The 17,980-nt window shown below is 36.4% G+C and overlaps 2 protein-coding genes across 3 annotated transcripts; one reads left to right on the top strand and one right to left on the bottom strand.

The window, feature by feature from the left end:
• Positions 1-49: 49 nt before the first annotated feature.
• Positions 50-7,892, top strand: LOC137744907 (chaperone protein dnaJ 1, mitochondrial). 2 transcript variants are annotated; one of them, XM_068484724.1, is made up of 20 exons: positions 50-211; positions 300-405; positions 497-565; positions 671-762; positions 1,188-1,271; positions 1,448-1,486; positions 1,793-1,948; positions 2,039-2,080; positions 2,170-2,257; positions 3,300-3,364; positions 3,518-3,580; positions 3,671-3,743; positions 4,202-4,293; positions 4,542-4,613; positions 5,001-5,057; positions 5,851-5,899; positions 5,984-6,053; positions 6,744-6,839; positions 7,294-7,463; positions 7,619-7,892. In XM_068484724.1, exons 1-19 carry the CDS (start codon positions 185-187, stop codon positions 7,391-7,393), a joined length of 1,440 nt encoding a protein of 479 aa, XP_068340825.1. In that variant the 5' UTR covers positions 50-184; the 3' UTR covers positions 7,394-7,463; positions 7,619-7,892. The 2 variants fall into 2 exon arrangements, with proteins under 2 accessions (XP_068340825.1, XP_068340833.1); XM_068484732.1 differs by having other exon boundaries at positions 7,258-7,463.
• Positions 7,893-8,222: 330 nt separating this feature from the next.
• Positions 8,223-11,943, bottom strand: LOC137709447 (purine permease 3-like). Its single transcript, XM_068448540.1, has 2 exons — positions 11,087-11,943; positions 8,223-8,831 (listed from the first exon to the last, which is right to left on the bottom strand). Exons 1-2 carry the CDS (start codon positions 11,810-11,812, stop codon positions 8,415-8,417), a joined length of 1,143 nt encoding a protein of 380 aa, XP_068304641.1. The 5' UTR covers positions 11,813-11,943; the 3' UTR covers positions 8,223-8,414.
• Positions 11,944-17,980: the final 6,037 nt, after the last annotated feature.

Genomic DNA, 17,980 nt, shown 5'->3' with positions numbered 1-17,980 from the left:
AAACCCCCCGGGCACGCAAAGTGTTGAAACAAAACCCCGTCGGTGGCGGGTGAAATAACCCGAATTGGACCGTCGCTCTCGCTTTCCGATTCTTCTTCGTCTCGCAAATTGCAAACAAAAATCCCAAAATTAAAGTATTTGGAGCTTCATCGATCACAGTATTCGATCCAAACACCTCTCGAAAATGCGAAGCTCAAGCTTCCTCGGCCTGGTGAGCGACGCGAACTCGACCACTGATTCTGTTATTCTTCATGAATTTTGCTTTATTAGCGGAGTTTATATATGTATTGGAAATGCAGCTTCGGAGGCGGCTGGTGTCGTCAGTGGCGGCAGAATTGCCCATTGATCAAGCAGATTGGACCCGGAGCCTCTCCTCGCTCAGTGAGGCATTTTATCGAACACCTGGTGAGCTTTATCAACTTCCTGTTCTTACCCGATTGTTTTGTGGTTAGGAGAACTCCCAATCGGTCTTAATTTCTATGATCTTTGAACTTAGGTTCGAGCTCCGGCGGGTCGGTGGCTGGCTTGGCTAGCGCATTGGGAATTCGTTATTTCCATGCCTCAGGTTTTCGCACATTCTCTCTCTCTCTCTCTCTCTCTCTCTCTCTCTCTACAGGGAGTAGGAAACAGAATCTTTTGGGTTTCTGGCTTAAAGTTGATATCTTTGCAGGGTTTTGCCGAGCAGCTGAACGAGATTATTATGAGACTCTTGGTGTTTCGAAAAATGCAAGCCGAGATGAGATTAAAAAAGCATTTCGCACGGTCAGTTTTATTTTCAGTTGCATGTATGTAGTTCTATGAAGGATTTTGGGTGTAATTTTGAGGTCTGGTTTGAATAGAAGGAATGCCGTGGCGAAAGCTATTACATTGCATATAGTATTCACCATATACATTGTAGGAACAATGTTGATAATTTAACATGTTAATTCAGCGTCTGGTTCAGTTTAAAATGCATTTGCTTGTTCGAAAGAAAAAAGTTCTGGTTGGATGTGGACTTGGAGGAACTTTTTCGACACAAATGAATATTGTACGAAGTATTAAGTTGAATGTAAAATGTGCAATAATGCTGATCATGTCATTTCCCTTTTCGTGTTTCTTTCCACTCTTCTTATCTGATTATATAGTAACTTGTTGCGTAATTCTCCATGATAAAAGTATCTTAATTTTTTACACTATTATGAATGCAGCTTGCCAAGAAATACCATCCAGATGCAAATAGGGACAATCCTTCTTCTAAAAGAAAATTTCAAGACATAAGAGATGCCTATGAGGTTTGACTTGTGGCCGGGTTGCATTTTACCCAAATTCTGTTTCTGTATGAATTTTTCAAACTGGTCACGCTGCTTAGTAATCCCATAATTACCAAAACTTGTAATATTTTTTAAGCAGTCATAAATTTTGATGTGTAGGATTTCCTTTAATCTTATTTTTTCATTGTTAAATCCAGACTTTGCAAGATCCTGAAAAGAGGGCACAATATGACAGGGTAATAACTCCGTCTCTCTCCGTCTCTCTCTCTCTCTCTCTCTCTCTCTCTCTCTCATACCCACACAAACACTACACATTGTTTTAGCTAGTTTTTGTAGTAAAAAAGTTGAAAATCTATTTAGTGAGTACTCATCTTTGATTATTCTCCCTTTTTTTCAGTTTTTATTTTTCTTGTACATGGAAGAAAGTGGTGTGCATGTTGTGCTTTTTCCATCAAAAGTTTAACAGCTTCTTTGCAATAAAAATCCTTAATCCCATATACTGTTTTTAGATCTAACTCAGTTGTTCTTTCTGTCCAATGAAGAAGCGTTCAAGTGGGTCAGAAAACGTAGGATATACAGCTGGAGGTGCAGACGGTTTTAGGTATAAGAATCAGAGTCACAGTACTGCTGGTGCAGAGGGGTTTAGATATGGTTTTGAAACTAATTTTTCCAGTTCATTCCATAAAATATTCCAAGAGGTATGTCAGTGCCTGTTCTATCATCAAACATAATTGCAGCATGTTGAAACCATTAATCTTCGTTACTCTGATAGACACTTGATACTGCAGATCTTTGAACATGAGTTTGATCAAGTTGGATCAAATATCCAGGTAAGCTTGGTTTGCTTATGGTCACACTTCTCACGTGGTTCACCTTCTGTATTTCCAAGATGAAATGATTAATGTTTTTAATGTGTTAGGTGGAGTTGTCACTTTCTTTCTCTGAAGCTGTTAAAGGATGCACAAAGCATCTCTCTGTCAATTCATACGTTCCCTGCGATTCTTGCCGTGAGTAGCTTAAATATTTTAAGATCTGATTGTGGGTTTTAATAGCAAATCTCTAAATATAGCATAGATCTCAAAAATTATCATTGTGTCTTTTGAAAACTTTCGACCATAAAGATGACCACTATTTATTTACTCTTTTATATGGAAGATTGGTAATGGATTTCTCTTATATTCTTTTTCTTTAATATAATTTTATATTATTTGGTTGTAAAGAAATTAAGAATCATGGCTAGTGTTTAGCATAAATTCTGTTGCTTAGTCGTAGAAGGAACCACTTTTTTGGACTCTGATATTTCCCATTATGTGTGACTATGATATTTCACGATGGGAAGTGTGTTGGAATTTCTCATTCTTGTTTGGTCTGGAATATGTGTCCCAGTTCAGGGGTCTGGCTGGACATCGGGGTTTGTGTCTGAAATCCAGGGTTTATGTTTGGGATGTTGTGTTCAGTTTATGAGGTTTAGGTTTGAGTTTGTCGTGTGGGATTTGTGCATAAGGTCTGATTTTTGCGCTCTAGGGTCCACGGCTTGGGCATCTATGGACTTGGGAGTCAACTGTTAGGGTTTCGAGGTTTGGGTGTGATCAGAGTCCAAGGTTCTGGCTATTAAAGTCCAATTATCTTTGAATTCTGGATTAACAGCTGTCTTGGTCTACTTTAAGATAAGATTTTGAACTTCTACAATCCATTTTAAAGTTCCCTCCCCAAATCACAAATCTGATCTTAAGTTCCCAAACAAAGTATTCTAGCGACATGCTATCATCACCTAGGATAGAAAAGAACATGTGTGAAAGAAGAAATGACTGTAAACTAGAACCATTATGACAGAAAAATTGTCGGATGGCATTAAGCAAAACCCTGCTATCAGGAGAGTGACGAATAACTCCGCTGTTTAATCGGAATGACAAACAATAATTCAAACAAGATTATTGGCGAAAAGTTTGCACACATCTTTGGATTCATAGTTTTGCATTGTTTGTTTTCATGATCAATTAGTCCCCTGTTATAAGTAATTTCTCTAGTACCTTATATTTCATAATGCAGATGGGCGTGGCTATCCACTAAATGCCAAGACGAAAGTTTGTCCTACTTGTAGAGGTATTGGGAGAGTAAGTCTTAAAGATCTACACTGATTATGATTATGGGAATATTTCTTCGAAAGGGAGTCAGTTTAAGCAGATGATTATTTTATATTTTTCATTCTACAAGTGCGACAAATTATTAACTACAATAGTCTGTTCTGACGTTTAATCTCCTACCAGGTTACAATTCCTCCATTCACATCAACATGCAGTACGTGTAAAGGATCCGGCCAAATAATCAAGGTTTAACTTGATTCCCAATGAGAAGAGTATTTTGGTAAATTGATTGATGCAAATAATATTGTTGGTGTTTAATTTATCTACCTGTCGCAGGAATATTGCTCGTCATGCAGAGGAGTAGGGATTGTTGAAGGTGTTAGACAGGTTGAAGTTTCAATACCAGCAGGTTGGTAATAGATTGTTTGATTTGATTAACGGGGGTTGAACAATGGGTTTTCTGATCAGTATACTCTCCCATTTGTGTTACATAAATATCATTTGGCTATAGAGTACTGGTATCGTATATTTATATGGGGAGACAGAATTAGAAGGTCAATTGAATATAAGTTCAGAAAACATGGACAATCTTGTCAAGAATTTATACAAAAGAAGCTGCTTTGCTATGCTTGTTGCTATTATGTATGATAATATTTGGTTTACTCTTATTTTTAATTCTATCTCCAGTGGAAAAAAATGATATAACTGTAGACAAACATATTGAGTGCACTCAATGTGAAACTGAGTGCCCTGGATTAAGAGAGGGTAGATTCGAGTCATCATGATGTAGCAATGTCCAGATTTTATGATATGTTGTGATTTCAAAATTGAACTTTCATAATCTCTCTATCTCTCTCTCTCAAATAGGTGTGGAGTCTGGAGATACAATCAGCATTCCAGAGGCTGGGAATAGTGGGGCACGAGGAAGTGAGGCAGGCTGGCTATACATTAAAATAAAGGCACGACTTACTCTATTTCTTTTATAGCATGTTCTAATAAAGTGTTGTGGAGGACTTAATACTTTGCTTGCCCTTAATAAGAGGACAAGCTGGAATTGTCAAGCTTCTGGAATTTTATCACAGCATATGATTATTTGAACTTGATCCAATGAAGGCTTGCATTCAAGTGACCAATTGTATAGAAGCTAGTATGGTTGCGAATGTGTATCCTGATATGCCTTGTCAAATTCCCTTTCTCTTTGGTGTAGGTTGATGAAGATCCTATCTTTGCTAGAGATGGTGCAGATCTTTATGTGGACTCTAATATTAGCTTTACACAAGTGAGAATGATTCCTTGGTTTGATACGCCTAACAGCCACCTTATTTCCACATGATGATATACGTTCTTTTGGCAACTTCTGGTGCTTTCCTCTTAGTATCATATGATGTTATATTTTTGTCTTTTTTCTTTTCCAAATTTTCTTTTAGCATCCTCATTATTGTTTTCTTTTCTCTTTCTAAAAACTTAATACTATTTCTTTTGTCAACTTCCATGTTTGCTCTAACTATTTATTCGTGCCCAAAAAAAAAAAAGGGATAAAGTATCTAACGCAAGTTATTTTCCAGTAGGCATTGAAGGCAATTTTGTTGTCCTATTGTCCCATTTAGATATAGTGTTTCTACAAGCGTTAAATATTACTTTTGATGCTGAAGTTTGAATATTTCAGGCTATTCTTGGTGGTACGGTTGAGGTACCAACTTTGTCTGGGAAGATAGAAGTAAAAGTAAGAGTTTTCTCTTTATTCTAACCTCCAGTATCTAAATAACTTGAAACTTTGTTGGCAATACTTTTCTGTGTAGCCACCAAATAAGTGAGCTTTGTTAGTTCTGTTAGGCAACTTGATACTTTATGAAGTACGCCCAACTACATGGCATGAGTTTGGGGTTTAGGGATCTTGAATTGGATACATTGGATGTGTATGATATGGTCTAAAGCTGAGTATAAGATGCAGAGTAGCTCTGGAGTCTTCCCATCCTGCTGATAGTTGAAAATAAAATTAATAAATTGTTAAGGTCAGGAATCTAATGTGTTGTATGCCAGTCTCAGCATGATTTTTAAGTTCTTTGTTTCTTCCGTGTGGGCAATATTGAATTTTAAATGAGGATTTATGTACTAAAACAAATACTAAAGAATGAGAGGTAAACCTAATATGCTATATGTTAAAAGAAACATATGTAGTTAAATTGGAAAACTGATCATTTATCCTTTGGCTAATCTTACAACCGCCCTGTTCCCACTATGATGGCGGTCATTGTGGCAACGTTCTTATTTGTTTAGGGGCAGATTATAGTGTGAATTAGGCTGAATATTTATTTTATGGATTCAAATATTGGTGTTTCCAAATGAGACTGTATAGCTGACTTACCATATAGATTGGCTTCTTCTTGTGATTGGATTTCAGTTTTGCCTATTGATTACTTTTCTCTTTCAATTCTGCTTGTCTTCATATTTCTATCTGTTCCACTTTCTTCTTGATCCTACGAACTGACTCTTCCTTGTAATCATGGACCTGTTAGATACCAAAGGGGGTTCAGCCTGGACAACATCTGGTACTAAGAGGCAAAGGTAACTAAATCATTCTTTTCAACTGCTGAAAATTTAGTACCTTTTTTTTTCCTTGAAATTTGCTTAGCCATTATGTTGTTGCAGGACTGCCAAAACATGGTTTCCTAGTTAAGCATGGAGATCAATATGTGCGATTCCGTGTTAAATTTCCCACGTAAGCTGTCTTTATGATTTTGTATATCATATGTTTACGACTTAATATGATGACTTTTTCCTTTTTTGTTGTCTGCACATTGGTTTTGGCACTGTTTGCAAACGTAGTACATTTGTAACGTGATTATTACTTGAGCCCTTTAGATCATACTGTGTTTTAATTGGTGTTTGTTTATACTTTTTTTTTCCCTAAATAACTGTTTAGATTTATGAAAATGCGCGTTTGCACTGATCAAGTAAAAACTGAGCTACTTGCTGATTTACCCCTGTGCTCAAGTACCTAAGTTGAATTAAAATCAGCACCCACCTCTGCTTTGCTCTGAATGATTTGTGGCATTATCTGGCAGAGACTACTGACTAGCATACTCTTGGTTAAACTTGTAACTGGCCCACAGGCTTAAGGCATCACTGGAGCTCATACACAGTTCTGTCAATTTCTTTTCCTGGTGTTGGCTGTCATATGGCTTCTAGATTAATGTCTACTCAACTACATATATAATCTTTACAGACATTTAGAGGAAGTTCTTTTGTTGCATGATGAGTACATTTTAAGACTGATATGATGTTCTATTTTACTGTAGTTTAACGAATTGTAGATCTGGGTTCAATGGTTTTTTGACGTTGCAGTTAGTTCTACACTACTGAGCTATGAGAATGCTTTTATCTCATTCATCTTTTTTCTATAATAAAGTGAAATCAACGAACGGCAACGTGCTATATTAGAAGAATTTGCGAAGGAGGAAATTATTCATGGAGACGGTACTTGCAGTTCCAATGAAAGAGATTGGTAGGCCATTTACTCATAAAATGCTTGTTATATGATTGTTTTCCCCCCAAGAAACATATATATTTTAAACAGTACTTAGTTGCTTTTGTAATGTGATAGTGTTTAAGCCACGGATTAGATTCTAGGGTAAGATACACGTATCACCCCTTTAGTTTCTTAACTGTTTTAAAGTTCCTGCTTTTCTAATATGAAGAAAATGTTAACCTCATGTCCTTAATTTGTGTCAGCCAAACCCTCTATTCATGTTTGTTAAATGTAACTGGTGGAAGGCATTGTAAAATGCTCATCCTGTGAATTCTATGTTCAAAACAGCTTGGTGGAAGTCAAATGAGCATATAGATCAATTGGCTGAATTACCGATTATCGGTGAATCTTTGTCATTTTCTGATAGTGATGATTATCTTTAACTGGATAACAGGCTTTATCAGCAGCTATCTACTGGTTGAACTTACAGGTTTCAGAGAATCCTTGAACGTGTTTCGAAGCCTAGGTTTATGCTTGAACTGTCGATATTCATATTGATTCTTTTGTTGCTGAACAAATCCATGGGGTGAATGCTGGCCCCAGGCAATTTTGATCGAGATACATAGACTTTTCCGTTCTTCCGAGTTCTGTTAATTAAAGGTACCAATCTTCTCATGACTAGCCAGCACATTCCCCACCCTTTTATTACCGTCCATTTTAATCTGCTCAATTTGGTTGTATAGAAGTGCAACTTTGAAATCTCAAAGTTTGAAAATAATGATTGTCCAATTATTGGCTCAATGATTCTTTGGCAGGATGAAAGTTCGTACAGGTTAATTGGAGTTGTTGAGGATTTACATGAAGGAAATGTACATTGCAAATATTTTGGTGACCCATAATTGAAAAATATGATGCCCTGTTTAAATGCTTTAACATTCGATTGCGCAAGTTCGGACTAGTATATATGAGCCATTGATGAAAATAAAAAAAGTAATTGAATAAGATTGGTGCACGTGTTCATTTTCGCTACTTAATTGACTGTAGCTGTCTAAGAGCCTCTTTCGGAATGCTTTTGTAAGAAACCCGTATTCTCGTAAACGCCTTTTTTCTAGATGCACAACAGGATGTTACTAAAACTCCGAAGTTTTGGAAAAGTCCCCTTGCATTGTCGCTTTTATGTTTTGGACGGTTAATACTTGAATAATAGCAACAAACACTAATATGAAAAATGAACGATTTAAATCAAAAGATTGAATATTTCCTAACGCCGTACTGGTACATACTTGTATATTATCATGTGGAGGGGTTAATTTATGCTTCTTGTCATGCATGCTTGTTAGACAATTTGCTATCGTTTGGAAATATTCAAACTGCAGCTGGCTATCCTTCAAATGCCTAAAACAATTTGCTAATTTGACCTTGGTCATACTAAGATTTGTTTTTCATAATTAATCAAGACATGCACACATAACTAGAGCTTAGAAATTCTTTAACGCATAAAACGTTGCCTAATAATTTACAACTTATTTTCAACCAAAATATGAATACCAAAGGGAAATGATGATATGGGTGCTGCCGCCCAAACGGCAGTGGTGGCCTTCCCCCTCGTTCTTAAACTCCAAGTAGGGTTTGTGACTGCTGGGTAGCTAGGGTTCCCTGTTGAGGAACTTGTATTGTTTCTGGTGTGTCTTTCTTTTTCTCTGCAATTTCGGTTTCCATTTTCTTTTCCTTTTCCTTTTGCTTCTTGTGTTTTCTCTCGCCATAGAAGTAAGAGATAAATCCCCAGAGATAAAGTGCAAGAGAGACTCCCTTTTCTGCTTGGAATTTTTCATGGTAAAAAATAACTGCTAGGATCTGAGTTACGGGGATTAAAGAAGCAATCACAATTCCAGAAAGCAAAGATGAGGCGCAGAAGATGATTCCTATGGCTCCCAGAAAAAAACCTTGCCATAATATAGCACTAAATACCAGCACCACATAGTATCTGGTTTCCCCAAGATCGAATTTTCTTGCTTCTCTTGGAATAACCTGAAAAAGTTGTAAATAAATTACACTATTTACCAAAAAATATCCTTTTTATATACCAATGATTTTCTATACACTCGAAGTAAATTACTAGAAGTAAATTCTGATTTTTAACTTAAATGAGAAGGATGCTATTCCAACCAGCTTATCCAAGAAAGATTAATCTATCATAAAGGAGGATAATAAATCACGTATATACAATAGTTAAAATTTTATCAAATGACTTAAACTACGCTCATTTATCTTTTTATTTATTTATTTTTGATACACATCATGAGATTAAAATGTACAAAAACGCAAGCAAGATCTCATGTCCAACAAAAATCTTTTATATAATAATGATTAAATAATTAAAACTAACTTCTCAATTTTATGATATGGCTGATACAGTGTTGAAAATACATGCATGGTATCTAGTGTACCAATACATATGAACAAAAAAAGTAGAATAAAGTCACACTCATTAATTGATAGTTGGTACAATAACTTTAGATTGATTCAAAGCATGAAGTAATCGAATTTTAGTAAATCTAACTGAGGTATTTGTGGATTGGTAATTCCTTTTCAACTTTATTTTAGTTGATTACTCTCAGAACATTTATAATTAACCAATTTCCTTACTTACGTTAAATTTTAGTATCTTACATCTAATTCTCTATCAATTTTGGTCACATGACAAATGTTTGAGGGCCATAAAGTAATTTTATCCCTAATATGGACAACATATTGCTTTCTCCTTTTCCGCTAGCTAACTCCGTACAACTTTTGTTTGATTTAGCCATTGGGGTCCAATTAGCAGTTGCATTGTATTGGCTTTTATGCCCAATTTACCAAAACAAAATTACCTTTTGCCCTAATACAGTTGCCATGTGTTGTCTGCGTGACCAAGATGAATGAAAAATTACAAAATCTAATAGCAAGAGGGAAATTGACTATCTATACAAGGAGGTAATCGACGAAAATTAAAATTCAAAGATTGATAATTCTGTACAAGTTTGAGAGTCAAATCAACAAATCAATGAATAGGTCAATCTAGCTCAGCACTCCACTATAATCAGGCTCTTTAATCCTTTTGTGAGGACTGACGACTGAGGATATACTTCAATTAAGGAAAAGTAAAAGGAAAACTTGTAGATTTTCTGTACTTTATAAACTTGAAAGTTGGCTAGCCAAAGCTTCATTATCTCCTCACAATTCTAAAGGCACTTTATAAATTTTTCGTACTTGTTCCACTTAATTAAGTAAAAAAAATATACATGTATGTGACATCCCACATCGCCCAGGGGGGTGATCCTTATATGTATATTCCCATCCCTACCTAGCACGAGGCCTTTTGGGAACTCACTGGCTTCGGGTTCCGTAAGAACTCCAAAGTTAAGCGAGAAGGGGGCTAGAGCAATCTCATTATGGGTGACCCGCTGGGAAGTTGCTCGTGAGTTCCCAAAAACAAAACCGTGAGGGAATGGTAAGCCCAAAGCAGACAATATCGTGCTACGGTGGTGGAGCGGGCCCGGGAAGTGATCCGCCCCAGGCCGGGATGTGACATGTAGGTACTATATTAACTCTTTTTGGCTATACCATTGAGTAAAAAAATATCCTTTTTTTATTTATTAACATTGTCATGATTTCATTGCTAAGGTAAAGGAGTGAGGATTCTCGCCGAATCCTTTTTGTGAGGATCTCAGAGATCCTCAAATTATATCCATTCATCGTACATTGTGCGGTTAGTTTTTGTTAGGTACTGTTTATATTCAATTTTAAATAAAAAAATTATAATGATTTCTGACCGCACGATGTTTGATGAACGGATGTGATTGGAGGATCCGGCGAGGATCCTCCTGGAAGGTAAAGAACCTAGTTGGTTTATTACTGAATAACAAGTTATATGAATAGCCACTTAGGACTACAATCTAGTGGTATTCCCCTTCACTGGTAAGTGAGAGGTCTTAAGTTCGATTCTCGCCAAAGGTGAATTTGAACTACATTATTGCTAGCCCACTCTCCCACCCCGTTAGTGTAGATAATATTTTTTGTTGAAAAAAAAAAAAAACAAGTTATATGACTAAATTGATTCAAATTTAGCTAAGTTTTTGTAAAGATAACATTTTAAATGTGACTTAAAAAATAGATGATTCTGATCACGTAATATTAACAAGCAAGAAAACACATTAACAATGAATTGAAATAGAATCTCCTATAAGGCTATAACTATGATTGATTGGATGAAGATAACTAAGGAGAGGCCAAATACAGCTAACCTTGAAGTCGTTGTCGATAAGCATTCCCACAGTGCAAAAAAGAGTAGCAAACAAACACATAACCAATTGAACCTCCAGAACCAAAGCATATGTAATGGTCTGCTTGGCCCTCTTGTATGTCAACTCTATCAACGGCAACACAAATCCATACAAAGCAGCCGCCGCCACCGTCATAAAAAATCCGGCAATATACTCCTTATTCGATTCCCCCTCTGGACGATCAGAGCTGGTATTCAACCCCAAAACAACCGCGCCAATAGTCAACAACACGATGGCGTTTATGGAGAATGAGGTGAACTTCTGCTTCACAAGAATAAAGGCAAAAAGGGCAGTGAAGGCTAGATGGCTAGCGAGGATTAGGGCTGACGTGGAGATAGGAAGTCGGGCAACGCCGTAGGCGTAAAGGTAGTCGTCCAGGCCGGTGAGGACGCCGATGACAGCGGAGGCTGTAAAGAGTGGGAGCTTCATGAGGAAAAGTTTTGTTGATGGGCCTTCAGTCTTGCGGCGGTAGCAATAAGCCATGGCTATGGGGATGAAGATGATCGGCCAGCCGCCGGTTTCGAGCCAGCTCGAAAGCCAGACACGCTTGCCTCCATGGATGAAGTAGAGGCGCATTACCAATGGACCTCCACATGTGCCTACGGATAGAAGTGCACAGCTTATAATGAGGAGGACGGTTTTCATGGCAGCGTTACGTTTTTCAACATGATCGGCTTCCATTTGCATCTACGTGAGGACCTAGCACAGATGCTGAAATCTCAGGACCAGCCCGGTAATGAATATGTGTTTCTCTGTGATGTTAAGTGTTTTAGATAGGAGAGAGAAGGAAATGATCCGGCTGTGTGGTAGTGAAATAATGGAGCAATGGATGGTGACACACGACAGTGTGAAGAAAGAAAGGGACTCGAGCAATGCTTATGTCAAGGTATAGCCCAATACGAGTCCATCAAGGCCGGGTGAGAATATTGAATAGTCAATGACATACATATAACTTTAAGTTGTCTCATTGAAAATTGGTTTTCATGAGTGTAATTTTCTACTTACATCTAACTGTCAAAGTTAGAGAGAGACTTTGTATTTGACTTATTAATTTGTGATCATGGAAATGTGGACCTTTCTAATGCACACTTAAAATCTTGTGTGTCTATGGCTTATTTTTCTTTTTGTTTTAAGGTTGAGATAACCTCTTTTTATTTTTTTATTTTTTTTTATTTGAGGGATGCTAACACCTTTTCTTCTTATCTTTCCCTACTTGCCGTTCTCATTCATTTCTTGCCATATGGACTCCATTATTATCACTTTAAACTCTATTATTAATGTGTTAAAATTTTAAAATATTAACTTTCAAGTATACCCCCAATTAATCTACCAGCTCTCCTTCGCAACCCCAATTAATTTAACCGTTCCGCTTCTTCCCATCTCTTTTTCTTCTTCTCTCCATGTCCCTTTCACTCATGGATTGCCAAAAAAATTACAGAAAATGAAACCAGTCATGAAACTCATATTTTCCTTCTCAAAATCAAGCAATCTACCCACTCAGATCACACTAATCAAACTAAAAGCTCAGACTTGTTATAAAAAACGTATGGGCTGGTTGGTTGTTGGATGGGGAGAGGAGGAACATGGAGTCGTGCAAAGGTGGTTGGGTGGTGGTGCTTAGTGGTGGGCTTTATTGCTTTAAAACAAAAGCATTGAAATAAAATAATGATAATGTATTTGATCAATAAAAACGGAGGGAATTAAAAGAAATCAGGGGCATATATAAAAGTTAAATATCTAAAATTTCAACACATTAAATATAGAATTTAAAGTAATCGTAGGGTCTTTGTTAAAAAGTGGTGTTATACCCACCCTATTGTCTTATCTTCCCACCCACCTTATATTCCCACCTCCATAAAAAGTGAAAAAACACAAACTCTTTCCTCACCTACCAATATTCCCAAAACAACCCTACATATATATATATATATATATATATTTTTTTTTTTTAAGATTTAAAATAGTTATATAATTTTAAAACGCAATTATTATTAAGACCTTAGTTTAGTTATAGCAATGGAGGATGGGTGCCATTCTCACTGACGCGAATTGTTCTCATCATCTCTTTACACCCCAGCCAAACTGCCATCGACACCCCCAAAATCCTCAGCCCAATCGCACCACCCCGCAAAAACCTCATCTCAAACGTACCAACACCCTCAAAACCACGCCACATTGACACCCTGTTCCCCACCTCGATCGCCAACCATTGCAATACCACCATGCCTTAAAACCGTTCCGGTGCAGAATCTTTATCATTATCCACTTTAATATAAATATTTTGTGAAATCTTATATGAATTCCTCTGTGAAAACCTTGTGATGAGAATTTTAACAACTCACTCAATATTATGTTTACCTTCCTCCACTTGGTTCCTTGGCAACCAAAGAATACGAAACCAGTAAATGCAAGGATGGGAAAACCAAAACCACCAGATCTTATTGCAATGGCCATACAAATGCAAATCCTAACAAGGATTTTGTCATTGCATTGAACTCAAGTTATGTGTATTAACACCGTGATTTATTTAAAGAATTCCAATCTGTACGCACACTATGAATATTTCTGAACCTTGTGCTGCAATAAAATGAAAGGAAAAGTTAAAAACATTCATAAATCAACTGAAGAACACTTACCAGTAATCTCCACAAGAAAAGTTCCCATCTTTAAAGTGATGAAATCTACTAGCATCACGTACTATGATCTCTCAGTTTTTTATTAGAGATATCTACTTAATAGCAACATGACAATCAATAAACCCACAAATTCTTTATCACCCTTTTTGGTACATCCTCAGGAATATTCATTAAGGCGAAAACAATCGTCAACTTCTCACTATGATGTTTTAGGTTTCAAAACTTCATCTTCTAACTCTCCATGTAGAAAGGCATTTTTGATGTCTAATTGTCTCAAATTCCAACCAAATTGAATTGCCAAGGAAAGAATCATTTTCACAGTAGTATGCCTTACAACATGATTGAAAGTTTCAGAGTAGTCTAACCCTTGCTCTTGATTGAACCCTTGTGCAACCAACCTTGCCATATACCTGGAAATTGATCCATCAGGGTTCTTTTTAATTTTGTATACCCATTTGCTTCCAATAATGCTTCTGTCAACATGAGGAGGAACTAGACACCAAGTTCCTAGTGCTTTTAAAGCATCAAATTCATCTTGCATGGCATTTTGCCATTCTGCCTTAACACTAGTAGTTCTAAAGGTTTTAGGCTCCTCAATATCATTCACATCAGCTAAGAATGAAAAACCTCCAAAGAAATCATCCATTACATCCAAGGAAGTGATCTCAGGTAAAGTTGCCATATATGCTGCATAATTTTTTTTTTTTTTTTTTTTTTTTTTGAGATTGCACCAGTTTGCAGCCTTGTTTGAATCCCAGTATATTGATTCACAAGACTAGATTCAGTTATATGAACTGAATCAGATGGAGAGGAAGATAAAGTGAATGGAAGTAGTACCTATAATTGGTTTGGATGGAGGACATGAAGCAAGGGAGTTGTATCATTTGCTGTGGAAAGAGTATGACCTAAAGTATCTTGAACTACATTGTCTTGACTGTGAGAATGCCCTGTTCTTGAAGGTGAACCTGAACTTGATGAATTTAACATCTTAACATGATCTAACGAAGAGGAAGTAGCTCCAGCATGATCAGTAGACACCTGAGGTGACATATGTTGCCTATAAATCTAAGTAACAGGAATAGGGACCAATATTGGTGATTGTACTGCTTGCTGATGAACAACAGGTTCTATAACTTGGTTTACAAGGAAACACCATCTCATCATGTATAACATGTCTAGAAACTATACACATCTTGGTCTTTGAATCATAGCATATGACTCCCTTATAACCTAGCAAATATCCAAAAAACACACATAGCACTGATCTTTGTTGGAGTTTATTTGAATTAGAAGGTCTAAGCCATGGAAACACAGCAGTGCCAAATGTTTTTAAAGATTTCAAGTCTGGAAGTTTCTTGTATAGAAGACTATAAGGGGATACCATAGACAGAGACTTGCAAGGCATTCGATTGATAAGAAAGACTAAATGTGCATAGGTAAAGTACCATAATTCCATTGGTAAACCAGCGTTAGAGAGTAATGTGATTGATGTTTCAATTATGTGTTTGTGTTTCCTTTTAGCAATCCTATTTTGCTGGGGGGTATATGGACATGACAACATCTGTGCAATTCCTTTATCACTTAAAAACTTTGTAAACCCCTTATTAATGTACTCTCATCCCCTATCTGTTTGTAGGCACTTAATTGAGATCCCAAACTGATAAAACTTTACAAAAATGGAGAAAACATCTGATTTATTACACATTGGAAATACCTAAGTGTATCTTGTATATTCATCAACAAATAGTACATAGTATATATAACCATCTATGGATAGTATTGGAGATGATCCCTAAACATCAGTGTAAACCTTATCAAAAGGAGACAAACAATTTTCATCCTTTATGGAAATGACATTCTAGACATCTTTCTATGAACATATGAAGTACATACACTATGATCACTATCTGTGCTAACTGGAATACTACACTGTTTTAACATACAAGAAAGTACTTCATTTATAGGGTGACCCAATCTTTGATGCCAAAGACTTGACTTCACCAATTGACCAAGCAAAGCTATTGAACTATCAATTGTAGATTGCACACTTTAGCATTGTGAAAAACTAGAATCTGGAACAACTTTGTATGCCTACTCTTTCCTTGATACAAAATCTCCCTTGTCTTTTTTTCTTGTAAAAAGAAGTTGGATTCATCACATATAAACCAGCTTTTGTTATTAGCACACATTTGTTTAACAAACAATAACCTTTAACAATTTTTGGAACATGCAGCACATGATTAAGTAATAAAGAGTGACCCTTTGTATGAAGGATAGTAGAATCAATATTCTTGATTGGTGTACTTGTGCCATTACCAATGATGATCTTGTCATTCCCTTCATATGGAGCAACTTGAGTTAGACCATTGACATCAACAGTCGTATGGTGAGAAGCCCCAGAATCAACAATCCATGATCAGAAGGCATGAATTGAGATGATTGTTGTGCATTGAGAGCATTCATTGATGATGGTGGTGGTTGACTTTGATATATATAATTGCTCATTTGATAGTAGTCAAGTGTGGCATGACATCTTTTCCCACAAATTTGGCACTCCACCACAAACCCAGTTGAAGAGGTATTGGTATTTCGATGAAAGCAATTTGCTGCCATATGACCTATCTTGTTGTAGATTTGACATTCAATAACCACACTCATTCTTGTATTTGTATTTCCAAACCAACTACTATTATTTGAATTCTGTCTATAACCTCCAGAGTTGAAATTCTTGCATTTGTATCCATTATTTGACCTATAATTGTGATGACCCTTGGGATTAAAACCATTGAAAGATCTGAAGCCAGAGTTTGAATTCTGGTTCCTTGTACGAGAATGAGATCCAAAATTACCAAGAATCCAACACCATATGGTGCAGAAGGATAAAATGGAGCTGGTGATTGTGGTAATGGATAAAATTGTGAGGGTGGTAATATCAGGTTGAAATTGTGATGAAGGTTGAAACTGAGGTGGAGCATTATAAGGAACTTGTGATAAAACACCACTAGTTGTAGAAGGGATGTGACTGTGGTTCTGTGGATTAGAGGAAGAACCAGCTACCATTGAAGAACCATGATTGGTACCTGTCTATTTGACATATAGAGCTGATAAACTTTGAGACAGTATGTTAATCTCTCCCTCAATTTCCTTTTCAGCACCAAGAAGTTATGCTCTGAATTCTTTAATAGTAATTGATGATTCTCTGGTAAGAATAACAGTTTTTATTATTGTATATTCCTTTGGCAACCCAGCAAGACCATCAATTATAATATCATTATCTGAGATAAACTCCCCTGTAGTACTTAATTGCTCTCTAATATTCTTCAATCTCAGCAAATACTTGTCAGTTGAATCATCTCCCTTTTGTATAGTATGCAACTCAGTATTTAAGTGATTAACTATGGATTTCGAAACAGAAGCAAACCTATCTACAAGATTTATCCACGCTTCATAGGCATTCTTGCACCCAAGGACATACTCCATGGCCTCACTTGATAGAGTTGCAAGTAAAAGACTTAATAATGCCATATCAATTGACTCCTAATCAATATAGGCCTTAGTAACCTCATCAATAACTCCAAGATCAGAAATAATCACGAACTTTGGTGGACAGACATCAGTTCCATCAAGATGCCCAAACAATTTGTAACCCTTTATAACAGTCTTAAACTGAAATGCCCATTTGGCAAAATTATCTTCTTTCCATTTGATTGTAAGCATCCCCAACAAACTTTCTACTTTAACATTCGAAGTAGTCATCTTGAATCACAGCACAAATACCCAAATGACAAACTTTGATGAACACAAAGAGATTAACACTCTTTTTCCAATCAAAAAACTGCAGTACACAAGGAGATTAACACTCCTTACCAAGAAAGATTGACACTTTCTTTATCAAGAAAGAATGACAATTTCTTGAATACTTCAATTTTAATTTAATTTCTTCAACAACTGTCTACACTTTGTACTATATGCAATCAAACTATAACAAATTTCGTAGAACAAAATTCACACCAAACATCGAGGATACGAACTATTTCGTCAAATATCTTAAAGAAAACATAGGAACCCATAGTAAAAAACTTCATCGAAATTAAAGAAAGATGTCACCTTTATCTATTGCAACGCCTATACAGTGCAGAAATCCCCAATAACCTAGAACAAAATTTGTAGAAAAGACCATAAATCTCCACGCAGAAGAGCTTTCAAAACCTTCAGAACC

The sequence above is a fragment of the Pyrus communis genome, chromosome 1 (genome assembly GCF_963583255.1).
Source record: "Pyrus communis chromosome 1, drPyrComm1.1, whole genome shotgun sequence".
NCBI lineage: Eukaryota > Viridiplantae > Streptophyta > Magnoliopsida > Rosales > Rosaceae > Pyrus > Pyrus communis.
This window is presented reverse-complemented; position numbering and strand designations above follow the sequence as displayed.